Below are 23,808 nucleotides of genomic sequence, written 5' to 3'. Positions count from 1 at the left end.
TAATCAGAATCTTCTGCCTGCTTCTTACATAATTTTTAAATGGTTGGTTGGGCATATATTGTCAACCGTAATTCATTTAGTACTTATTTTGGTATCTCTTGCCCTGTTCATTAAATAATGATCCCCAAGGTAGAAAAGAGCCATACTGAAGATTCTGATTTTGCTGAATTGAAGCATTGTTTTGATTCATAATGATTATAGAAAATAAAATAGCCCCTTAAATAAATACCTCTTGCTTAAGCTTCAGTAGTTATGATTAAAGACCACAGAAAAAGCATGGAGGATGGAATGAAGTTGAAGGATTTCTTTTTTTTTTTTATCATTGCAGAGGCTGAATTATTTTTTGCAACTGAAATGAAATCAATAAGGATTGTTCAATTTTATCTATTCAGCAAAGACCTTATCTGGGCTGATCTCCCTTGATAGGAATTTCACTGCAGTATATCATATTACCTTAAATTCTTAATAATAGTGTTTGTGAGCTGAAGTAAAATGTGTCCTATTGCTTGAGCTAAAAAAAGACATTTCCCCTCATTTCTGCAAATAATCAGAACTGCAATTGCTTTGGAGAAGGATCTGATAACAATTTGGACTCTGCAGACATAAGAACGCTTCCATTTCAGTCCTTTCTTTTCTAGCTTGCACTCAAACCTCAAATCCTACAGAAAGGTTACAGATCTGTATTTTTTCTCTGTGACAGTAACATAAAAGTGTTGTCGCACATTGATCTGAAAAGGTGGAGGAAACGCCCTTAATCCCTGAGAAAATAAGACACATGGGATATGTTTTAAAATACTAAATATTTTTGAGTAAAAATCATTAAACAGCTTAACAGGTTAAGTAATAAGATGACTATTCTTTCATGACTTGGCTGACACTGATGGCTGTGGTTCAGATATGCTCAAAATAAGGGAGTAAATTAAAATTGGCAGGAAAAGGGAAAACATATATACCTGTCATGAGAAAAACCACTGAACAAAAAATGTATAGGTAGCCAGATGCAACTATATATATATATATATATTTATATGGATCTTTGGTCATTCAGGTTTTTTCCCGCGTAGAGTTGAAGGTGTAGGAGCAACGTTTCGACAGAATCCCATCCGTCATCCTCAGGCTGGTGGCTTCAGCTTCCTATATATATACCTTTAGTTCTACGTGGGGAAAAACCCGAATAACCAAAGATCCACATACGAACACCCGCGAAAACCTCAGAAAACATATATATATATATATATATATATATATTTTCTACGCGGGAAAAAACCCGAATAACCAAAGATCCATATATATATATAGAGAGAGAGAGAGTCAAATGTTAACTATTTAGATTACCTTGCTAGGCCCCAAACATGGGGCAAATCTTTATTTCCTGTTTTTAGCTTTATCTCAAAGGCCATCGAACAGGCTGTAGTCACACCGGACAGTTCATATATTTGTGTAAATTACTAACAAAGAATTGAGGGAGACTAAGATGCATTTCTGACTCTTTAGTCTTCATCAGTCAGTCATACCCTTCTGAGATTCGAACCTGGGCTGATTGCATATTAGGCAGTTTTTTACCTCTTGAGCCACAGGATCTCTCTCGCTCTCTGTTAGCTTTCTGCAAGGGGAGATATGAGTCAAATGTTAACTATTTAGATTACCTTGCTAGGCCCCAAACATGGGGCAAATCTTTATTTCCTGTTTTCAGCCTTATCTCAAAGGCCATCGAACAGGCTGTAGTCACTCATATGAGTCATATTTGACTCATATCTCCCCTTGCAGAAAGCTAACAGAGAGCGAGAGAGATCCTGTGGCTCAAGAGGTAAAAAACTGCCTAATATGCAATCAGCCCAGGTTCGAATCTCAGAAGGGTATGACTGACTGATGAAGACTAAAGAGTCAGAAATGCATCTTAGTCTCCCTCAATTCTTTGTTAGTAAAGCATTGTCTGAAAACATGACCATGTGTCCACCATGACTATATTCTGCACAAGGAATGTTGTTACCTTCCCACTGAAGTGGTACCTCTTTATCTATTTGCATTTATATGCTTTAGAACTGCTAGGGGGGCAGAAGCTGGGGCAGCTAACAGGAGCTCACTTTGTCGTGCTGCACTTGGGTCTCAAACCTGGGCTCTCAGCTTTCCAGCTGACAAGCTCAGTGTCTTTAACCCCCTAGCCACTGCACCCTCTAATCATCATCTGATCTCTAGTTTTCAATAATTCCCTTTTGCTGCTGTGGCTGCTGCTTTGGGCCACAGCTCAAAAGTCTTCAGGGCTACAAAGGGATAGGTGATGTGGAAAGGGCCCAGTCTCTTCTGTTGATGGACCAAAGATTAGGATAAAAAATAGGAGTCTATCAACAGTAATGTGTGTCATTCACAGGGCTGTTAAGTTCCCATTTGTGTCCAAACAGTAAGTAGGGCTCTTACGCTATAAATATTCTGTTCAAAGGCAGAATTGTCTATATCTTTTGGAAATGCTTTCCAGTCTTCCATTTTAGATTAGCAACTTTCTTGTCCTAAGGCACGGGTGTCAAACTTGCCGCGTCACGTGACGTGTCGCGACATAGCATGACTTTTTTTGCATTGCTGGAGCTGGGGTGGTTGCGGCCTCCACAGGATGCAACTGGCCCATGGGCTGGCAGTTTGACACCCCTGTCCTAAGGGCTAAACAAAAGAAATCTGTGATCCTTCACCAACACTCGAAGTGGATTTGTTTGTGACATAGTTCAGTTTGATTAGAGTGGTCTTGGATGATTTCAAGATTATCTCTCTTACCTTAAACTGCTGTCTGATATCTGTGAAAATGTGTTTTGCAATATTATATTAACAGTAACACATTAACAGATAAGCTACAGGTAATCTTCAACTAATAACATTAACAATCCTCAGTTAATGACTGTGTGAAGTTACAACAGCACTGAAAAAAGTGACTTAAGACCATTTTTCACTCTTACAACCATTACAGCATTCCCCACGGTCACCTGATCAAAATTCAGACCCTGAGTCATATTTATGCGACTTGGGATAGATTATGGGATCATGTGATCATCTTTTGTGACCCTCGGACAAGCAAAGTCAGTGGGGAAGCCAGATTCACTTAACAACTGTGTTACTAACTTAACAACTGCAGTGATTCACTTAACAACTGTGGCAAGAAAGGTTGTAAAACGGTACAAAACTCACTTAAGATTCAAGGTGCTGGTAATGACCTATAAAGCCCTAAATGGCATGGGTCCGGATTACTTACGGGAGCACCTGCTGCCGGCATCAACTTCCCTTTGTCCAGTGCGCTCCCACAGAGAGGGCCTCCTTAGGGTGCCGTCGGTCAAAGAGTGTTGACTGACGACCCCCAGGGGGAGGGCTTTCTCTGTGGGCACGCCAGACCTTTCGAACCGTTTACCGGTTGAGCTCCGGATGGCTCCCGAACTTCGCTCCTTCCGACGTGATCTAAAAACATACTTATTCGAACAAGCCGGCCTGGACTGATGGGTTTGGGGTATTTTAATATTAATATTAATTTGTATTACTTTTATTGTTATTGGGCTGTATTATTTAATCCCTTTTTAGTTTTTGTATATTGTATTTTTATTGTATTTGCCCTGTACACCGCCCTGAGTCCTTCGGGAGAAGGGCGGTATAGAAATTAAATTATTATTATTATTATTATTATTTTTTATTATTATTATTAATTATTATTATTATTATTATTATTATTATTATTATTATTATTATTATTATTATTATTATTATTATTATACAACTACCTTGCTTAGGAATGGAAATCTGAGGCTCAATTATTATCTGCAATGTCTTTTAACTTAAATTTGTGTCATAGAGATAGTAATAAAATAGCTTCAGCTGAGGAAAGTTGCTACTTTTTCATTTTTTCAGGTTGATACCCATATCCATGCTGCTGCTTGCATGAATCAGAAACATCTGCTGAGGTTCATTAAGCACACTTATAAAACTGAACCCAACAGGATAGTTGGGGAAAGAAAAGACAAGAAGCTGACTTTGAAGCAGGTGTTTGAAAGCCTACACATGGATCCCTACGACCTCACTGTAGACTCACTAGATGTCCATGCAGTAAGTTCATTTGAAGTAAAGGATCACATCAGAATAATTAGCAAGGTTTCGTAAATTGCCCAGCTGTAGAAAGAGAAAGAGACTTTTGGTTGACAAACTCATATGCTTTTTTGTGCATTACTCTAGTAGCTGTTAACAGTCTGAATTCAATTGTTACCTTTTTGCATGTTCATATTTTATATTTTTTAAAAAACACATTATGAATATGTGAGTTACTAAAAGTAATTTCCAGCGATAAATAATATAAATGTAACAATATAACAAATGTACTTTGTAACCTCTGCTTTTCTTAGGATCGCCAGACATTTCACCGGTTTGATAAATTTAACTCCAAATATAACCCAGTTGGTGCAAGTGAGTTGAGGGACTTGTACTTGAAAACAGAAAACTATCTTGGTGGTGAATATTTTGCTCGGATGGTGAAGGTAAGCAGCTTTTCAGCCATCATGCCTTAGCTTTAGTGTCTTCCAAGTTAATGTTGATTCTTGCTGACTGCCTAGACCCAGGGCTAGGCAACCTTGGCTCTTTTATGACACGTGGACTTCAGGTTGAAGTCCACAAGTCATAAAAGAGCCAAGGTTGCCTACCCCTGGCCTAGACACATCTTGCCAAGTCTTCTTGGCAAGTTTTTCAGAAGGGACTTTCCGTTGCTTGCTTTCCAGGGGTGAGAGAGCCGTTATTTGTTTATTTATTCTGGTCCAAAGTCATCAAGTAAATCTAGTTAGAATGGGAGTTCTTTTGAATGCCAAATAAAATCAGGAAAAGTGACACAGGCTCTGAAAGTTTTTAGGCCATTCAGTTACAACGGACGGAAAACTCTCTAGGAGCATGTCACCATGTAGCCATTTTAAATAGGTTACTAACAACCAAAGATACTCAAAACTAAACAAGAATTCAATCTCTGTAGATATTTGTTTTTCTGAAGACCCTTGTATTCCTTTTTTCTCAATCTAATGCCTTCATTAGATTTTCTTAACTTACTAAGCTCCCTGACTCTTTCCCAACTTTTCAGCTTATTTAAATGATTTGCCTGTGTAAAACCTCTCTTGTGGTTGCCACTCAGTTTCTGGATGCAATTTAAAGTCTCAGTTATCGCCCTTAAAACCTTTCATAGTTTTGTGGATATCTCTTGAGATTGTTGCCGAATTTGTTGAATTTTTCAAGGTTCACTTAAGATCTTACCCACTGAGGGGATATCATCTGCAGGGACCCCATTTTAAAACTTTCTCTGTGATGGCTGTCCTACTCTGGAGCAGCCTACCCCTGGATATTCAAACTATCCCTTCCTTATAATATTTTCAAAGATCTGTAAAAGTGTATCTCTTTGGAAACACTTTGGGCTCAAATGAATGAGGACCATCTACACCAAAGTCATCTCAGTTAATGTATATTTTTAACCATTTTTTTACTCTGCTATGCATTTGTTATTAACAGCTCAGAGTCTTAATAAGGAAGCAGTATATAAACCAGAATAATAATGCATCCTAGATAAAGTTCCATTGTTATAAGGCTTTGAAGCCTTATCTAATCTTTCCATTAGCACTTTTTAAAGTTATTTTTTCTGAAATAACTTAAATCCTGTAAGTATGCTGTGGGCTGATGTCTTGCATAGACCATTTATCTGCATATCATAATATGAGCTATTCTGACTGATGAATTTCTCATGTATTTTTCCATTGTTGTAGATAATATTGAAATGTTTTTAATCATGAAAATAAGCTTTCTAATCCAATTGTATCAATCTCTTAGATACCTCTGAGGATTTATTAATCTTAAATATTTTGATTTGAAAGAGAAATACAATTTAGCATTAATATAAATTTTGCATGAAAAATATTTATATTATAAACCTAGAAATACTTTTTGTGTGCATAAATTAGAGATAATGTGCATGGGATTGGAATCGAAGGACATCCTTGACCTATTGTAAATATTTGAATAAAGAGAAATTATGTATGCATATGTGCAATATGAATCATACATAAAATGTTTATAAAGTTTAAATAGTACACCATTTTACATTCTGGTATAAATTCACAAGAAATGATTTGGAATATCTGATTAATCTGTTCAGTTCTTCAAAATTATTTTGATGTTAATCTTTAGAGTTAAGTCATTTAAATCTCATTTTCAACAGTGAAAATATGTGTGCCTTTTTCTGTGAATTATGGATTCCCGAAATGCTTAATTGCATAAATTTGTGGACATTTTGAGTGCAGTTAGAAGACAAAATTAGACATCCTGCTTCCATTAGGAAAGCCAGATTTGAATGTAGTAATAACTCCGTGAATGCTATTTCATTCACATAATTAGAAGCATATCTGTTTAACATTAATTAATAGAGATGTTGCTAATTATGAGGATGACATGAAAAAAATGGAAGAGTGTATGTAGAGTAAAACAAAAATGGGATGTCATGTGTTTTATTATCTTAATTAGAATCCATATAGTTTGTGGATAATGGGTTTTGAATTTTATAACTCATTGTTGGTAGACATTGCTGAGGGGGGTGTCTTCCTACAATGCCTATTTCTTCAGGTCATGGAGGCACCACATCAAATGTGCCTGAAGAATAGGAGTGTCATGTCCAAATCGATGCAGGAAAAAAGATTAGATCTAATCAATTACCCAAAGAGATGGCGATTCCCCTTCACTGAATACTGCTGCTGCACTCAAGTGGGGACTGCACTCAAGTGGAGTCAAGCTATTCTCCAAAGCACCTGAAAGCAGGACAAGAAGCAACGGATGGAAACTAGTCAAGGAGAGAAGCAACCTAGAACTAAGGAGAAACTTCCTGACAGTTAGAACAATTAACCAGTGGAACAACCTGCCTCCAGAGGTGGTGAATGCTCCAACACTAGAGGTTTTTAAGAAGAGACTGGACAGCCATTTGCCTGAAATGGTATAAGGTTACCTGCCTGAGCAGGGGGTTGGACTAGATGACCTCCAAGGTCCCTTCCAACTTTATATTATTATTATTATTATTATTATTAAAGTTCTTCAGGGTTGAAAGGATTGAACAGTGACATCACCGTTGCCCAGAGGATGCCAAGTTGGGGGCTCCTTTCATATTCCTGTTAAATTGTCCACTGAAGTGATACCCATTTATTTACTCACAGTCACTTGATTTTGAACTGCTGGGTTGGCAGGAGCTGCAGTGTGTGATGGGAGCTCACCCCATCTCGCAGCAGCTACCGGATCTCGAACATCAACCTGCTGATCATTAGCTCAGTGTCCTAATCTAATGAGCCACTGCTCTTCGCTGGATGTATTCAAGGGAAAGTTGGATAGCCATTATTTTGGGAGAGATGCATCTGCAAGGACCGTCAAGTGACAGCAAATGATGAAAGTAGTGTCATGCCATCCCAACACAATTCTGCCCTTTTTATACAAATAGCATGATATTACAGTTACCTGTGAAAGGGATGGAGTTGTGTTACAATGGTGCAAGTCTGCTTTGGTCATTTTGATGAAAACACTGGGTTTTGTGGATGCCTCTGGTACAAAATGCTTTAAATGGGACTCCTACACTGGGGTATGTGCGTGTGTGGACTTGATAGCATCTTCCTATACATAAGTGCTTTTATTGATAAGGATTTTTGAATTATGCCATCTTGTTTAAAACCAAAGGATACATCGTACTGGACTAGATCATGATGTACTACATAATTTGATGTTTTAAAAAATATCCAAATAACAAACAGATCCTGGATGATGTAATGGAAACTACTCAGTATAGTTTTGTGCACTGGTGCTTAATTTTATTGTGAACGTTGATCACTGAATTTTGCAAGGCTCAAACAGCTCAGTCTGTGGTTTCACACTTACAGATGGAATCAACTATTAATTTAGTTCATTATGTAGAGTACTATAGAACAGTGTTTTTCAACCACTGTTCCGCGGCACACTAGTGTGCCGCGAGATGTTGCCTGGTGTGCCGTGGGAAAAATTGAAAAGTAATTATAAAATACTTTCTTTGTGTTTATTTGATTCCTATTCAAGAGAATTACTTTATATATAGTCAATATAGGCACAGAGTTAAATTTTTTAACATTTTCTAATGGTGGAGTGCCTCGTGATTTTTTTCATGAAACAAGTGTGCCTTTGCCCAAAAAAGGTTGAAAAACACTGCTATAGAACAATACAGAGCAGTTTCTGGATCCCCTTGTCACCATCTAGTGGTCATCTAGTAGTACAGATGGAATAATTCTTCATTCAGACATTCATGATTCGGGGGAATGTTAAGCAGGATACAAAATCTGTAGCTAATAATATGGTCTATGTTCCTCTTCTCCCACCCAATCGGATTTCAGCAAAATCCTGATATCCATCAGGTGAGTTCCTCACCTTTTCAAATTAGGTTTCTATGGTGGAGGGAATAATTGTGTCTTAATGAAGTTTAGAAATACATATATGAAGATATGAACAAATTTAAAGGCCTTTCCCATATTGCTCATATTTCTAAATTACATGGTATTGCATCAGAAGACTGCTGAAGTGTATAGAGTTTCAAACGCAGTGGTAAATATTATGTGGCAGGAAGTTCTACAACTTGCAGAAGTAAAAACAATCCTAAGTGACATCATTAGGTCTGTGAACCCTTGGGGAATTTGAGATGTGGTATATAAAATACACTGATTAATGATCAGTAGGTGTATTTCTATGATAGGCTCTGCATGTAAGATTTTTTTGATAAAATGTGTTTGCTCTAAACAGAAAAGTAATAATGGCTTGTTTTGAATAGGAAGTTGCCCGTGAACTAGAAGAAAGTAAATACCAGTACACGGAACCTCGGCTGTCTATTTATGGGCGTTCTGCAGATGAGTGGCAGAATTTGGCTAAGTGGTTCATAAGGCACAAAATTTATTCACCTCATATGCGCTGGATTATTCAGGTCCCAAGAATCTAGTAAGTAAAAGAATCAGTAATGCATTATTGGAAACAGTTTCATTTCTCTTTTTTCCAGTTCTTTAACAGAGAATGAGGTTTAAAATACGGTTAAGTGTAAGAAGTAAGAATTTCCCTTACAGCAATGAGGAAATTATTTTCCTCCCACAATTGTGGTTAAGAAAATAACCTTGCACCATGACCATTACCACACTATACTATGTGAAGCCATCTGGACAGTTTGACAGCTTCAATTAATTTGCCTGTAAGAACCAAACATGTTGCTGTTGAGGACAATATGTTGGAAACCACAGAGATTTGGGAGATAGAAAGACTGAAGAAATCTAGGCAGTTACATGGCATTGCTAAATAGGGCGGTACCAGGAAGTTTGTATTTTAGAAGAGTTGGTATGGCTTCCTTCCTCCTCCCCTTCCTTTCTGGTATGTTAAACCTAAGAGATTAGCACAAAACTAGCAGCATCTATGCAGGTTGCTTCGATAATTTGATGAGCTGATTTCTAATGAACATACAAGAGAGACTTGAGAGCCATGGGCAGCTCCATCCTGCCATTTTCCACAAAAAATTGGCTTATCACGTAATGTTATAATAAATGTGTAAATGCAATCTTTTGTAAACTGTTACAGTGCCATTTTACTTTAGATTTATAATTGTTCGGGTTTGTACATGGGAAGCAAAGATCTCTTCTTATATTTAAGTTCCCCTTGTTATTCAATTGCTTCTGCAAATATTACAAAAATTATGCATGTGGGAGATTTGGAGAACAAGCAGATAGATGCAATTTGGGGTTGCCAACATGATGCTCAAAGGACAAGTGGCAGCAGTGGCTCAAGTTGTTTTTTGCACAAATCTACCTTGTGCAGCCCTACTGCCCTACCCATAGTCCTTTACTGCCCTACTCATGGTCATTCAAGCCTTGATGACCTATTGTTTGCATTACTGCCGTGCGCCCCATCTGGGCCTGTCCTTGAAGACCACTCAGAAGCTTTAGCTGGTCCAGAATGCAGTACTGTAATATGGATAGTTATAGGATTATTTGTGTTTTCCCATGCAGTATCACTGTTTCACGAATTGCACTGGTTGCCAGCAGGCTTTAGGATTCAATCCAAGGTTTTAGTTATTACATACAAATCCCTTTGTTGCACAGGAATTGGTTATATATGATTATCTCTGATTACTTCTATGTATCTGATACATCTCTCAGGTTGGGCATGCTCCAAGCCCCATCACTTAAACAGTGTCACCTTGAGGAACCCAACAAATGTGCTTTCTCTGTTGCCACATCTCACCTATGAAAACCTTTTCCCCTGAGATTTGGATGGCCACACCTTGCGTACTGTTCAGAAGACTCTGAAGAGTAGCTTTCCCCCACCCCCCAGGCACAGGAATAGGAGTTTTTGTGCCTATCTTGATTGCTTCATCAATTGTTTCTTGTTTTTGGTTGTTTTGAAACTCTATGGCACAATATGTTTTATTCAATGTTTTTATTACTATTTGATGTTTTTAATTTGTATGATACTCTGACCTGTACTTTGATATAAATTGATCTAATAAATATGGCAAATAAATAGCCATTGTAGCGTCTTGCAGAAATGACCCTAAGACTTTGTTGAAGGACTCTACTTGCATAGGGATGGGATCGATATGGGAAGTAACCTTTTATTGATTTTTTCCATTGTTTTAGATCAAAAATTACAGATGGTTAGCAGTTACATAATAGTACTATATGCTATTAAATAATGTCATTTGAAAGGCAATATTCAGAGCATTTTCATACATAATTACATAATTCTAATATTTTTTTTGTTATGTACATTAAAGAGATTGAACTATAGTTGCTTAGGAGGTTTTTTTGCAGCCAAAATTCAACTATGGGATCTTGGGGACTTTTTGGACAAGAATACTTATTCCTAAAGTAGACCATATCCCAAGTAAGCACAATAAAAATATTTAAGTATTTTGTTTTATTTTTCCAGTGATATATTTAGGGCAAAAAATATTTTGCCTAACTTTGGGAAAATGCTGGAAAACATATTCTTACCTTTGTTTGAAGCAACCATCAACCCCTTGGATCATAAAGAATTACATCTTTTTCTTAAATTTGTAAGTATTTGACTATTCTAGACTGCATGTATCTGGGATTAAAAAGTTTGGGCAGTAACTAGTGACATGAAATCTGAAAAGCCAGATAGAGGAAAGCAGACTAAGATTTTTAGTGAAAAATGCACTAGTCCATTGCATACAGCTTTGAAATAGAATTGTTAAAATAGAATTGTCTCATTCTAATTTGCTGAAGTATATCATGGGACTGTGCAGTTATTTTAATCATTCCCATCTATGTTAGTTTAGATGGATAGATTATATAAACCAGCTCTCCTTTTGAAGTAAAGGAGAACTTGGTTGAACATGAATTAATCCCAAAACAATTTCAAAATCTGGTATAAAAGAAGACAATTTCTAAGCTCAAACTAAATATGCTAGCATCTATAGTAATATATAAGAAGCTCAGTATCAACAAATGCAAAAGTGCTTTTCTAAACTGAGAAATAAAAATATGAATCTATAGTAGGTATGATACTAAATGAGTCATTACTGACTAGAGTTAAAATTGGTGGCTAGACAGGTGAAAGAAACTCCATTTGGTTTCAGTATTTACAAATAAACTCCCTGCATGATAAAGTGGAATTATCATATTAATTGGGAATAATTAACTATTTAATATCAAACAGAATGGGAAATCGAAAGAAAGTGATGAGAAACAATTATAATCTTTTAAATAATTTTTATGAAAAAAAATTGCAAGATTTGGGGAAAAATATTTAGACAGAGTAAAATCTGAACAAGTTTGCTCTATAAATATCTATTAATTCTACAAAATACAGTATGAATTGCTTTTTAATCAGGGCATTTATTCTCCGTAAAGGATTTAAATTTGGAAATGTAGAACTAAAGGCTCCAAATATTTCATTCTGTATATGGTGGGGTTATAGATTTAAGGTGCTGGTTCTTACCTTTAAAGCCCTACATGGCTTAGGCCCGGGATACTTGCAAGACCGTCTGCTCCCAGGAACGACTTCCCATCGCCCTGTGCGCTCACACAGAGAGGGCCTCTTCAGGGTGCCGTCAGCCAGACAATGTTGGCTGGCGACCCCCAGAGGGAGGGCCTTCTCTGTGGGGGCACCTGCCCTGTGGAATCAGCTTCCCCTGGAGCTCCGGATGACCCCAGACATCCGGTCCTTTCGTCGTGACCTTAAGACATTTCTTTTCCAACAGGCCGACCTGGACTGATGATAATGGGTTTTTTAATCTGGTTTTAAGGTTTTATTGAATTGGGGCTATAGATATAGTTTAATTTTAATTTTAATATTTGTATTCTCTTGTATTTTATTGTTGTTAGCCGCCCTGAGTCCTTTGGGAGATAGGGCGGCATATAAGTCCCATTATAAATAAATAAATAAATAAATAAATAATAAATAAATAAATAAATAAATTTAATATCTCATTTTAGATATATCTTACACCCACACACTGTTTAATGTTCTTTGTAATGTAAGTAGTTTAACTGTTGGCAGAAAGCTTTGGCAGAAAATTTCCCACTCCCAATTCTAAAGGCGGAAAACTGAGATTAAGCAGGGCAGCAGTTGTCTGGTAACCCCAATGACCCTGAAACAGGTTGCTAGCGTCTTGCTGGGATATCAGAGCAAGTTGCAAGTCAGACCAGTTAACCCAGATGATAAACCAGCTAGTCCAGTAGATGGGAGAATAATTGCCACAAGCAGTGCTCCACTATTCCTTCCAGCTTAAGTCCCTACAGGTTTTGCTGATGAGAAGAAGTGCTAGGATGCCAAACAGCTGCTTCTTTACTTGACAAGCATGATCAGACTCCTGGCAGATTTACTGCCATCTTCTCTCAGCAGTGAATTCTGTATCTTTCTAAGACCTGGGGGGGAAATTACCATTGACTGATTCCAATCAGGATTTATAATTAGTCTTTTACTGCTGAATCTGTAAAATGGAGAGTTACAATAACCTCATGATACCCCTGCAATGTCAACAGGTGATACACCTACAATAGAATAAGTCAGGGGTGTCAAACTGCCGGCCCATGAGCTGGATGCATCATAGTGAAACTGTGCCCATCCCATTGCCGGCAATGGCAAAAAAAGTTGCGACACGTCATGTGATGTTTCGAGTTTGGCACCCCTGGAATAAGTGCTCTGTGAAACCACATATACTTGATTTTCAGTTGTGGCCAGAAATGAAAGGGACTTAACAGACCAATAAAAGGGTCAAATATCAGGTGAAATATCACACACATGTATTCTGCAGTCAGTCCAGACACTTTCAATGTTTTAGAATAGAATAGAGCTGGAAGGGACCTTGGAGGTCTTCTAGTCCAACCCCCTACTCAAGCAGGAAACTGTATACCATTTCAGACAAATGGTTGTCCAATCTCTTCTTAAAAACTTCCAGTGTTGGAGCATTCACAACTTCTGAAGGCAGGTTATTCCAATGATTAATTGTTCTAGTTAGATTAACTGTATTAATCTAATTCAGCTTGAGTATCAATCAAATGTTTGATAAATTACAAGAGAGTAAGGGTAGGAAACTTAGATGTCACTCTTCTCTCCCATTGCTGCCTCTGTACAAATATTTGTACCTAGATTGTACAAATTCAATCTGTGCAGCTGGGAGCCAGCCGAGCTCCATTTACATGAAAGGTCTTTATATGTAGTGGACCTAGTTAACTATTCCCCTTTGAAGCAATAACTAAATGTACTTGAAAAGTGGGATATTTTGTAAGAAAATCTAATCTTTTGGAAAACTTAGTACAACCTCAGGGATACCATCAATTGTAGTCTGCATTCTGAAGTATGGTACCAGATTATCCGATGCACTCTTTCTTTTTGCTTATGATGCTTCCTATTCATTTGGATACATGTGTGTGAACATTTACTTAATTTTCAAGAAAAAAATAAATTAAAAGTTACTTTGTGTAATAGTTTTAAATCAGCATTAGGTTTTGTAGTACCGACAACATGGGTGAAGTACAATATAATAAAATTAGGATGCCTTCATACACAATTATGAAGATGCAAATTAATCACCTTGAGAATGGTTACCCTATAATGCGGGGGTCTTCAAACTTGGCCCTTTTATGACTTGTGGACTTCAATTCCCAGAATTCCTCAGCCTGGCACGCTAGCTGAGAAATTCTGGAAGTCCACAAGTCATAAAAGAGCCAAGTTGGAAGACCCCTGCTATAATGGCTTGCAACATTATGACTATCGTTTATATGCATCCAGCTCTCAGCAACTTATCAATAAGGGGTTGGGACCTTAAACAGCAGTTTAAATGGTAATTTGTAGCAATTAAGTTAGATAATTCAGAAAATCATACATTATTCATACAAAAATCTGTTTTTATTAAATTCTTAGGTGACAGGGTTTGATAGTGTGGATGATGAATCAAAACATAGTGATCACATGTTCTCTGAAAGGAGCCCCAATCCTGATATTTGGATTAGCGAAACAAATCCTCCATATAGCTATTATTTGTATTATATGTATGCAAACATCATGGTTCTCAACAACCTTAGAAAGTAAGTAGTAATATTTCTATTTTCATGTTTCTATGTTTGATAGAAAGGTATAACAAGGGATTTATATCATGGTTTTGTAAGATAAACAAAAATACGTAAAATTTATCTCCCCTCTCCCTTTTAAATTTTATTTTGCCTCCACCTTTCTAATTACACAATGAAGACATGCTGGAGTTCTACACATTTCCAGGTTGACAATTCTGCTCTGGGCATTGGGATTAGGCATAAATTGTCCTAATGATAAATTCTGTTACAGATGCTATTGTCATTTGAAGGTAGATGAACAAATAAAAAGTTGAAAGTCTTATAATTCTAAACAAGTCTTTCTTAAACGATGATCCTTAGATGTTCTTGGAACAGGATTTGTGTCATCTGTGGCTTTGATGGGAGGGCTGGGGTTGGATAAAAATTGAGATTTTGCTTACAGCCTGAGAAACATCAGTGTAGAACAGGGGTGTCAAATTGCTGGCCCACGGGCTGGACGCATCACACAAAAGCCGTGCCCACCCCATTGCTGGCAATAGCAAAACTGTCCCAATTCGTTCATGTGACGTCGCGAGTTTGACATGTCTGGTGTAGAACATTTTTTGCACAAAGTCCCTTTTGTTAGGTAAGGAGGGGATAATTTTCCAGACTGAAGATCATCAGTACCTGTAGTATGCATTCTAATTTTCATTTTAATCTTTTTTATCTCTATATGAAATCAGTTTTATGAATTCTAGCAATGAAGTGGTATCAGCAGAAGCTCAAATTTCTGCCTTGCTTGTGACTACATATAGAGTCACTTTCAGCATTACTTCAGCAGCAGGAGTGATTATAGTTGTAATAACTACTCTGTAGAATTATGTCCATCACAGGTGACATTTCTCTGCCTTGCTTGGAGCCATTTGTAGTTAGAATTATCATAGTGAACCTGTAATTTGCACAAGTAGTACAGATTATCCATTATCTCATAGACATGTTTGTTTGTTTACAAATCTGTTTGCATAAACACAAAATCAGATTGCAAACACTGCGCAGCCTGCTGATTTAGAGTGACTAAAGTTGTATGGAACTGGAGAGAAAGGGTGAAATCAAGAAATTTAAAATGAGGAAAAAAAGCAGACAAGACCTTCAAAGTCAGCTATGCATAGCATGTTTAGACAGTAGCATTTAGGCCTTGGTAAAATATAATATGAAATAAAAAAAGGATTGAGACAGAGCTGTGGTCACAATCTAATATTTGAAGCAGTTTAATCTCTGCTGTGTCATGCGAGTTACCCCCCTGGCAGAATTATCCTGCAATGAGTCATTTGAGCTGCAGTCACAAATACCTGTCTAATGAAATGGAGGGCTTACCTTTGAACAAGTGGACAGGGCCAACCTAAACCATTTTTAATTTGAGGCCCAGCAGCCATTGAGCCTCTTCTGTCCCTTAGTTAACATGAGAGTGTTTGTGTCTTTGAGGTCAGGCCAGGATGGGGGCCGTGACAGACTGTGATGAAGGACTTACCTCTGAGTAGCTTAATATACATATTGCTCCCCATCAGTGGCCCATTGTCACAGATGCATATTTTTTGCACTTCCGTTGTGTAATCTATCATTGTGACTGGTCTTGGGATTTCAGAATGGGAAGGTATGGTGCTAATTGTATTTTAAATTGTTTTAGGGAGAGAGGCATGAGCACCTTCTTGTTTCGACCTCATTGTGGAGAAGCTGGATCTATAACTCACCTGGTATCTGCTTTTCTAACTGCAGACAATATTTCCCATGGATTGCTCCTGAAGAAGGTATAATAATGATAATGATAATGATAATGATAACTTTATTGTCACTTTGAATGTACACCAATCGGCATACATCAAAATGAAATTTCATTGCATACAGCTCTCAAAGGGTCACCACCTCCAATATATACTCCTTGTTCGTGGCCCACTCAAATTTCACATTGTCCATTTTAGTCTCTAGGGAGTGAACGATGGCAAACAGGACCGATGGAAATGGGGCTCCATGTGGATTAGTCCTCAAGTTAATGGTTCTACTGCAGCCTCCACCAATCTATTGTCCTCCTAATAAATTACTTCAGCTCCTAGAATTGTCTGGGACTTCTGAAACTGAACACATACCTTTGGGAGTCATCAGATCACTGAAAAATTCTTAATAGAGTTTAATTTGTGGTACTGTTAGACATATTTACACAGGTAATGCTCTAGTTATGAGCACAGTTGGGACCAGAACCTAAATGCAGTGATTGAGTGAGTCCCACCCAATTCTACAACCTTTTTGTCACAGTCATTAAGCAAATAATATGGTTCTTAAGCGAATCATGCAGTCTTCCAAGTGAATTCCCTCATTGACTTTTCTGGTTTGAAGCCCCCTGGGAAGGTTGCAAATGGTAATTACTTAACCTCTGTCACTGCACCTGTCATAAATACATGCCAATTGTAAGACACTTTCTTCACTCTGATCATATTTTGAAGGATTGTTAAATGAATGGATGTAACTTAACCTGTATGCATCATGGGAGTATATGGGATCTATAGCTCTCCATCTTGAGGTTTGCTATATGCAAACAAAGATGTTTATTTTCTGTATATCATATTGTTCTGTACTTTCAGATTGTTGCCTTTTTTAACAGACCTTAGAGGATTCACAAGGCCTACTTGCATGCCAGGTCCCCAAGTCTATATAACTCTTATAGGACCGCCATGACTAAGCTCATGTGGGCTTATTGCTGAATGGATGTATGTGTCTGATTACTATAAATGGGAAGCTTAAGGACATATTTACTTTTGTGTGTTTGAAATCAATGGGATTTATAGAAAGCTTACTTTCTGTTAGCTTTCAGTTAGCAATTCTCCACTGGGTGGCAGATTTCAATGTAATTCTGACACAAACTGTTCTAATTGAGAAATATTCTATTTTATTGGACAGCAAACGTGTGCTTCCTTAAGGACTTTTTCCAGACAGCTGGGTTTCAAATAATAAACGTAACTGCAACAGTGGTTGGTCACTGATAAATGGACTGAATAGGAAGATCAAAAGCTGGTTTTTGAAGGAGTAATTTGTACTACAATCACCATAGACAGCAAAAGACCTTTTATTTCCTACTTCAGCTAATGCAGTAACACATGTTTTAACATCTCAAATCTGTTTATTTTTCATTATAAAAATGTATTTTTTTAAAAATACATCAATGCAATACAAAATAAGGGTGTATAGTTGTATATATATAACAACTCAACTTATATAATGCCAGAGGGCTGGGGTCAGTTAAAGTTTCCCAAGCTGTAAAAATGGTTTTCCATTTCCTCTGGCTGAATGTTTCCTTTCCTGTTATCTCTGTGTGAATGAATAATGATGATTTTGGGTGTTGTTTTTGTACAGAGTCCAGTTCTCCAGTATCTTTATTATCTTGCACAAATCCCCATTGCCATGTCTCCTCTTAGCAACAACAGCTTATTCCTGGAGTATTCAAAAAATCCATTGCGAGAATTCTTGCACAAGGGACTGCGTGTTTCTCTGTCCACAGATGACCCCATGCAATTCCACTATACCAAGGTAATTTGCATGAAAGCAATTTAAAAGCTTAATTTCCATCTGAAACCATATTAAATTAAATGTTTTCTTATTAAATTCAGCAGCAGCTCTCCAATCTTACATTTGTTTATTTGAAAGCAATTAGTTTTCAGTTATCGTTTCACTTCATTTAAGAGGGCATAGAATTCTATTCACAATTTAATTATTTACTGTGTTTGAATCCTAAATGTTGAATACTAGAATACTTGTAATGCTCATAATGCCCTTTTGTTTCTCAAGCCCTTCTTCCTTATCCCATCTGCTGGATGCTGAAGCATGGAGTATGGACTCCAGGCTCCTACATTCTTCTTTCATGTTATTTCACCATTAAAACCTAGAATGTCTGAGTTTTGCAGGATTTCTTTCTACTGTCCACAGTTTTCTTTGCCATTTGTTTTCCACTTCTCTTAAACGTTTCAAGGTTAATCTGGCATGTCATTAACAACAGTCCTGTAGCTGGACTATGAATCATACGTGTGGTCTGGTTTGGATATAATCGATCCATGAAAATTGAAAAAGACAAATGACCAATTTTCATAAAGCTTGCAGAAATAAATTTAACTGTGTAGTGGCTGGAGTTTCCACCACTTCTAACAGGCTACCCAGCTCTGAAACTATAATAGTTGGATCTTGTCAACTATGGTGGGAGACATCTGCTGATAAAAGGGTAAGAAGATGAAATTTCATCAAATTTTCCTGATTCTCTGAACTCTTAGTCCTGCTCCCACTATTCTGGTGGCCTCACCAATCCCCTAGAGAGTTTTCAGGGAATATAGAGGACAGTAAGGGAAGAACAAAATTAAGGAAGAAAAGAGAAGAGCTCTGCAAAATTAAGTTTCCTTTTACTAGAAATGGTCCTTTTGCTTTCAGGAGGTGAAAAATAAATGAATAAAGGTATTTGATAGTAAATCATATATTTTTGTATATATAAATGAAGGAAGCACTGATGGAGGAATATGCCATAGCAGCCCAAGTTTGGAAACTGAGTACTTGTGACCTGTGTGAAATTGCAAGAAACAGTGTACTACAAAGCGGCTTGTCACACAAGGTAAATTTACTTTGCTCCTATAAGCACCAGACATTTGAGGACAAAGGGGACAAACTAGGTGCTGTACTTTATAAATAAAAATAAAAATGCATGTATTAAGTTACCAGAGGACCTGATCATCACACATAATAGGAATATTTTAGCTTATGTCATCTTTTCCCTAATGGTGTGGGATAGAAGTGATTAAATTCTGAGCCCTTGAGCTTTGTTTACAATATTGATTTACCTTTGCCACTGAAATGAAACAGAAAAGATGGCATGAATTTACCTTTAGGGCATTGCGGAGGGGGGGGAAGAGTCAAAAAATCCCATATAAAGGGCACCATCATGATTGCCATCGACTTTTTTTCACACTTCCTGCAGATGCCGTTGTTTATATAGCAGCATAACTTGTTCTTGATTTCTATCAGACTTGTCCAATTTACCATTCACAATTCCCATCCAGCTTCCTCAAAGGCTATCTGGAAATTTTGGGAATTTCAGTCCAATATATTTGAAGGCATAGTTGGGGGAAGGTAGTGTTTCACTGATCTCTAGTTAAATATTTAGTGTAGTGTTGCAGAATAAAATCATGCCTGTTAGAGAGCAAAAGAAACTAGGGTCTCTTAAGAAAGCTGCTACATGAAGTTGCAAGCCATCTTTGTATATTGATTAATTTAGTAGCAGTTAAAAAGACTGAAAGTTTTTGTTCTCTCTTTCAATAAACCACCTACTACTTTTCAAAAATGCCATTATGTGGAGGTCATCTTCCAGATCCTCGAGTTCAGGAACTTTTCAAACAGTATCTTTTTTTCTCTCTGTTTCTCTAGGAAAAACAGAAGTGTATAGGTGTAAATTACTGTGCTGAAGGCCCAGAAGGAAATGACATTAGAAAGACAAATGTTGCACAGATTCGAATGGCTTACAGATATGAAAATTTATGCAATGAACTGAGTTTTCTGTCTGATGCGATGAAGACAGAAGAGATTACAGCACTGTCAAAATAGCCACAGCTAAGCCTGAGCAAAAGAGAGAATGTGAGCTTTTGCAGGACAGAAAGTCGTCTGATCATCTGAATTCTTAAGTTACATCAGAATCGCTACAAAACCAGTTTCTGCAAGTGCTTACCTTAAATAGGATTGCTATAGATGCCAAGATGCAGGCTTCTAGCTATGTGGTTTAATGCATTTAAAAGTACATTCTAACTCTAGTCAGTATAGGTTTGCATCTCAAGATACATAACGTTCTGCTTTGAAAAAAAGGACACAGGACAGTAATTTTTGGTAGCACAGATGGACCAGTTTTCTCACAATTTTTCTCATATTGAATTGATGGCACTTTAAACTTTTAACTTCTGTTTAGATTTCAGATGTCTGATTGTACACAGTACTGTAGTGTCCGTTAGTTAACAAAGACCATCCTGAATTTAGAAACTAAAATCTAATATAACCAAAGATCAGCACGTTGCTCCTAGATGTTTAGTGGACATACAAATACTTGGCTTTTCTAAATGAGCCCTTTAATTGAAGAGTAATTAGATATGATAATTTCCTGAGGCATCAAGGTATAAGTCAGATACATGAAAAATGCAAATCAGCTGTTGATATATCCACCAGGATTTGCTACGTGATCCAGTAGAACTTTTCCAGTTCAACACATCCATATTAACTTTCCACTTTATTCACCATTATGAGACTTCTTCCACCCCCTTGATTTTTTCAATATAGAAGATTAAGAACTTTCTTATCTATGTATTGGGAGGCATATTTACTTGCAAAAATATGTATTCATGCACATTAGAATATTAACATTGGTTACCTTCACACTTTTCATTAAACTGAGGTTTATTTTAACCATTGTTGAATAAGCCACAGTAACACTGACACACATTGCTAAGCTTTAAAGCATGATTTACACTTACATCAGCAAGATTTATTAATCTTGTTAACCAAAACCAAACAAATAATAATTTAGTATAATGTGAGGTGTGAATAAAGCTGACATATGCATAGACTTAAACTGCATTTTGTAGTTTGTATGAAACGCGCTAAACATAGAAAGTTTGATAGCTTAATATGCTACTATTTCATTACTATGATATAAAAGTGTGGGACCTGGAATATAATGATTTATCATACGGGTGTCAAAGTTGATCGCGTCACGTGATTGTATCTTTTTTTTTCCTTTGCGGAGTCTGCACGTGAGACATCCGGCCTGTGGGCTACCAGTTTGATACCCCTGATTTATCAACTGCTGTAGGTAGTGTCAAAGTTTTTATATGGAGTTTATTTTGAATATGCAAACTTAAAAATGAACTATTAGAGGCAGTTTTTGAGTTCTGACAAGCAGTTATATTTAATTACTGTTGATGGTAGTAGTTGTGTAAAACTTTACCTGTTAGCCATTTGAAATAAAATGATAATTCTGAAAAGGGGAGATAGAAAGTAAAATTTGTCACAAATTCTGAACTTCTTAGGGAAAAAAGGGATAACAAATTTTTCTCCCTGCACTTATGGTTCTAATTTAAATATTACCATAGTCTGGAAAAAAAGTTGCACAAAAAGTTTTAGTGCACATATATAATTGTGGTTGGGAAGATATTTCAATTTCATAAGTGCAAAGCTATTTTTATCTGTTTCTATCCAGAAGAATGACTATCCTATCCAGGTTTATTTCACATCTGTCCAAACGCTCTCCTAATCCAATAAATGCAAATTGTTCACAGAAACAGAGGCTCAGGAATCTTTCCACAAAATAATTATAAATGCAGCTCCCGTATTTGGAATTTAGCATTCTATTCTGGGATACTATGGCAGATAATATATACTATCAGCTTTGACCAAAGATGACCATGACAAATTACATCTTTATCTTTGTTGGCTAATAACAATTTTAGAACTTGACCTTACAGCCAAGATTATCAATGCTTGACAGATAATCTAATTTTCATTTGAAAAAATTATTTTGTTATTAGAAAATTCTCCATTATGTAAAGAACATATCCAAAAGTTTATTTCTTTCAGTATTTTGAGTTTTCCTTTTATACTAGCTATTATGCACATTAAATGGAAAATCTTTTTTAAATTTATTAATTGCAATCACTGCTTGTTTCCCTCTCAATATTAGCTGGACTTGGTGGAGCAGAGAGAGCAGGCTTTTCAAAAAAGGAAATCTTGGATTCCATAATATTTACGTTTTTACAAAATTTTTAAAAAACCACTGCTCTATTAAAAAGCAGTTTAAACCACACTCACTATGGCAAAGTATTATGCAGCTATAATGGTTGTACAACAGGAATGGCTAGTTCTAACCACACAGCAATCCTGTGTTTTCAGTCTGCTAAGCCCTCCAGCTGGCAAAGCCTCCAGTATCTGCTCTGGACATGGACAATTACTTTGGAGGCTGTTCGAACTATCTTCGTTTACCTGCGCAGCTAATTCAAATAAAACACAGGTTCTGTGTATGTGCATTTATGTAAAGACAGCTAAGAGCAATTATGAATAACATAAGTGGGAAAGACATAGCTGCTTTAATAAGTTGAGATGATATGCTCAATAGGCACTCCTGCATATTTGGAAATAACTTATTTGAAAATTCTAGTGAGCACAGATATGGTTTCTTATTGAGATGTATTAATGAGCCTTAAAGTAAATTCTACTGAATTTACAAGGGTTTAAAATTGCACTATTATTGCAAGTTTTTGAAATATTTTGGTAAGCTATATTCCATAATTGTGGTACCTTCTTTCTTGAATTATAACTGAAGGCCAGATATTTTCTCAAAGGGAATTACCTATTATACTTTTTTGATGATGTAGACTTTTATGGGTGAAAGTTTAGCTGTTAATTTTGTTTACTTGCATTATTTTATATAATTAAAATAACTATTGTTTCTACATGGAACTTTTGGATGCTAGAATGCCAACATGAACTGATTAGAATTCAAAGAAATCCTTGCTGGTTTAAGATGGATTATGGGAGTTATGTCCAGCTTGAACAAGAAAAATGATTTGAGTTGTTCATGTACAGTATGTATTTTGTTGTGTAAAATATTCAGATATTTATAGCATGAAGCTTAATAAAGGGAAATGTTAAACATTTATAAATATATTGATGTTTGTCCTATTCTACAATCCTAAATGAAGTCAATTTTGACTGATTATTACTATCATACCTATTACTGTGTCACAAGTATGAAGCTCACTAACCCACAAACTCTATGTAGGACAAAGATAAAATAAAAAACAGCAATACTGCTATAAGGAATACAGTGTGAGTAGTATTTTTCTGGTTAGCCATATAGTTGGCTGCTGATTTCCTCTCAATTTTCCATTTCCAATCATCCAGCAACCAATAGGAGTAGGAAGACGACTCCCTGCTGGTAGAAAAGCTAGGTCAGGGGTCAGCAACCTGAAACAGTGAAAGAGCCACTCGGAACTGGTTCCCTCACAAAAGGAAAAACTGGGAGCCACAAAAAAATGTGTGCGCATGTGCATACATGCGCGCATGCGCAGAACAGGGTTTGACTGAAGTGTGGAGCCAAGGCGAGATATGCACCTACCCTGCATATTTGAATTGATTGGTTGAACTTTTTTAGTCCCACTTTTTTTTTTTGGACTGCACATGGCAGAGGACTGGGAGC

At 36.7% G+C, this 23,808-nt stretch overlaps 1 protein-coding gene across 5 annotated transcripts in view; it reads left to right on the top strand.

The window, feature by feature from the left end:
• AMPD3 (adenosine monophosphate deaminase 3) overlaps positions 1–23,272 on the top strand; it is a 46,792-nt gene extending 23,520 nt beyond the window's left edge. For all 5 annotated transcript variants that reach the window (XM_081313664.1, XM_081313662.1, XM_081313663.1 and 2 more), the window contains exons 8-16: positions 3,880–4,074; positions 4,368–4,499; positions 8,819–8,982; positions 10,957–11,083; positions 14,419–14,582; positions 16,231–16,351; positions 17,949–18,122; positions 19,078–19,188; positions 19,998–23,272. In XM_081313664.1, coding sequence (XP_081169790.1) covers positions 3,880–4,074; positions 4,368–4,499; positions 8,819–8,982; positions 10,957–11,083; positions 14,419–14,582; positions 16,231–16,351; positions 17,949–18,122; positions 19,078–19,188; positions 19,998–20,174 — 1,365 coding nt within the window. In that variant the 3' untranslated portion in view covers positions 20,175–23,272. The remainder of the gene's footprint in view (positions 1–3,879; positions 4,075–4,367; positions 4,500–8,818; positions 8,983–10,956; positions 11,084–14,418; positions 14,583–16,230; positions 16,352–17,948; positions 18,123–19,077; positions 19,189–19,997) is intronic.
• The last annotated feature ends 536 nt before the right edge of the window (positions 23,273–23,808 follow it).

This window comes from Vipera berus, assembly GCF_964194415.1.
Source record: "Vipera berus genome assembly, chromosome: 1".
Taxonomy (NCBI): Eukaryota; Metazoa; Chordata; class Lepidosauria; order Squamata; family Viperidae; genus Vipera; species Vipera berus.
The sequence above is the reverse complement of the archived record's forward strand: the minus strand, read 5'-3'. Positions and strand labels throughout refer to the sequence as shown.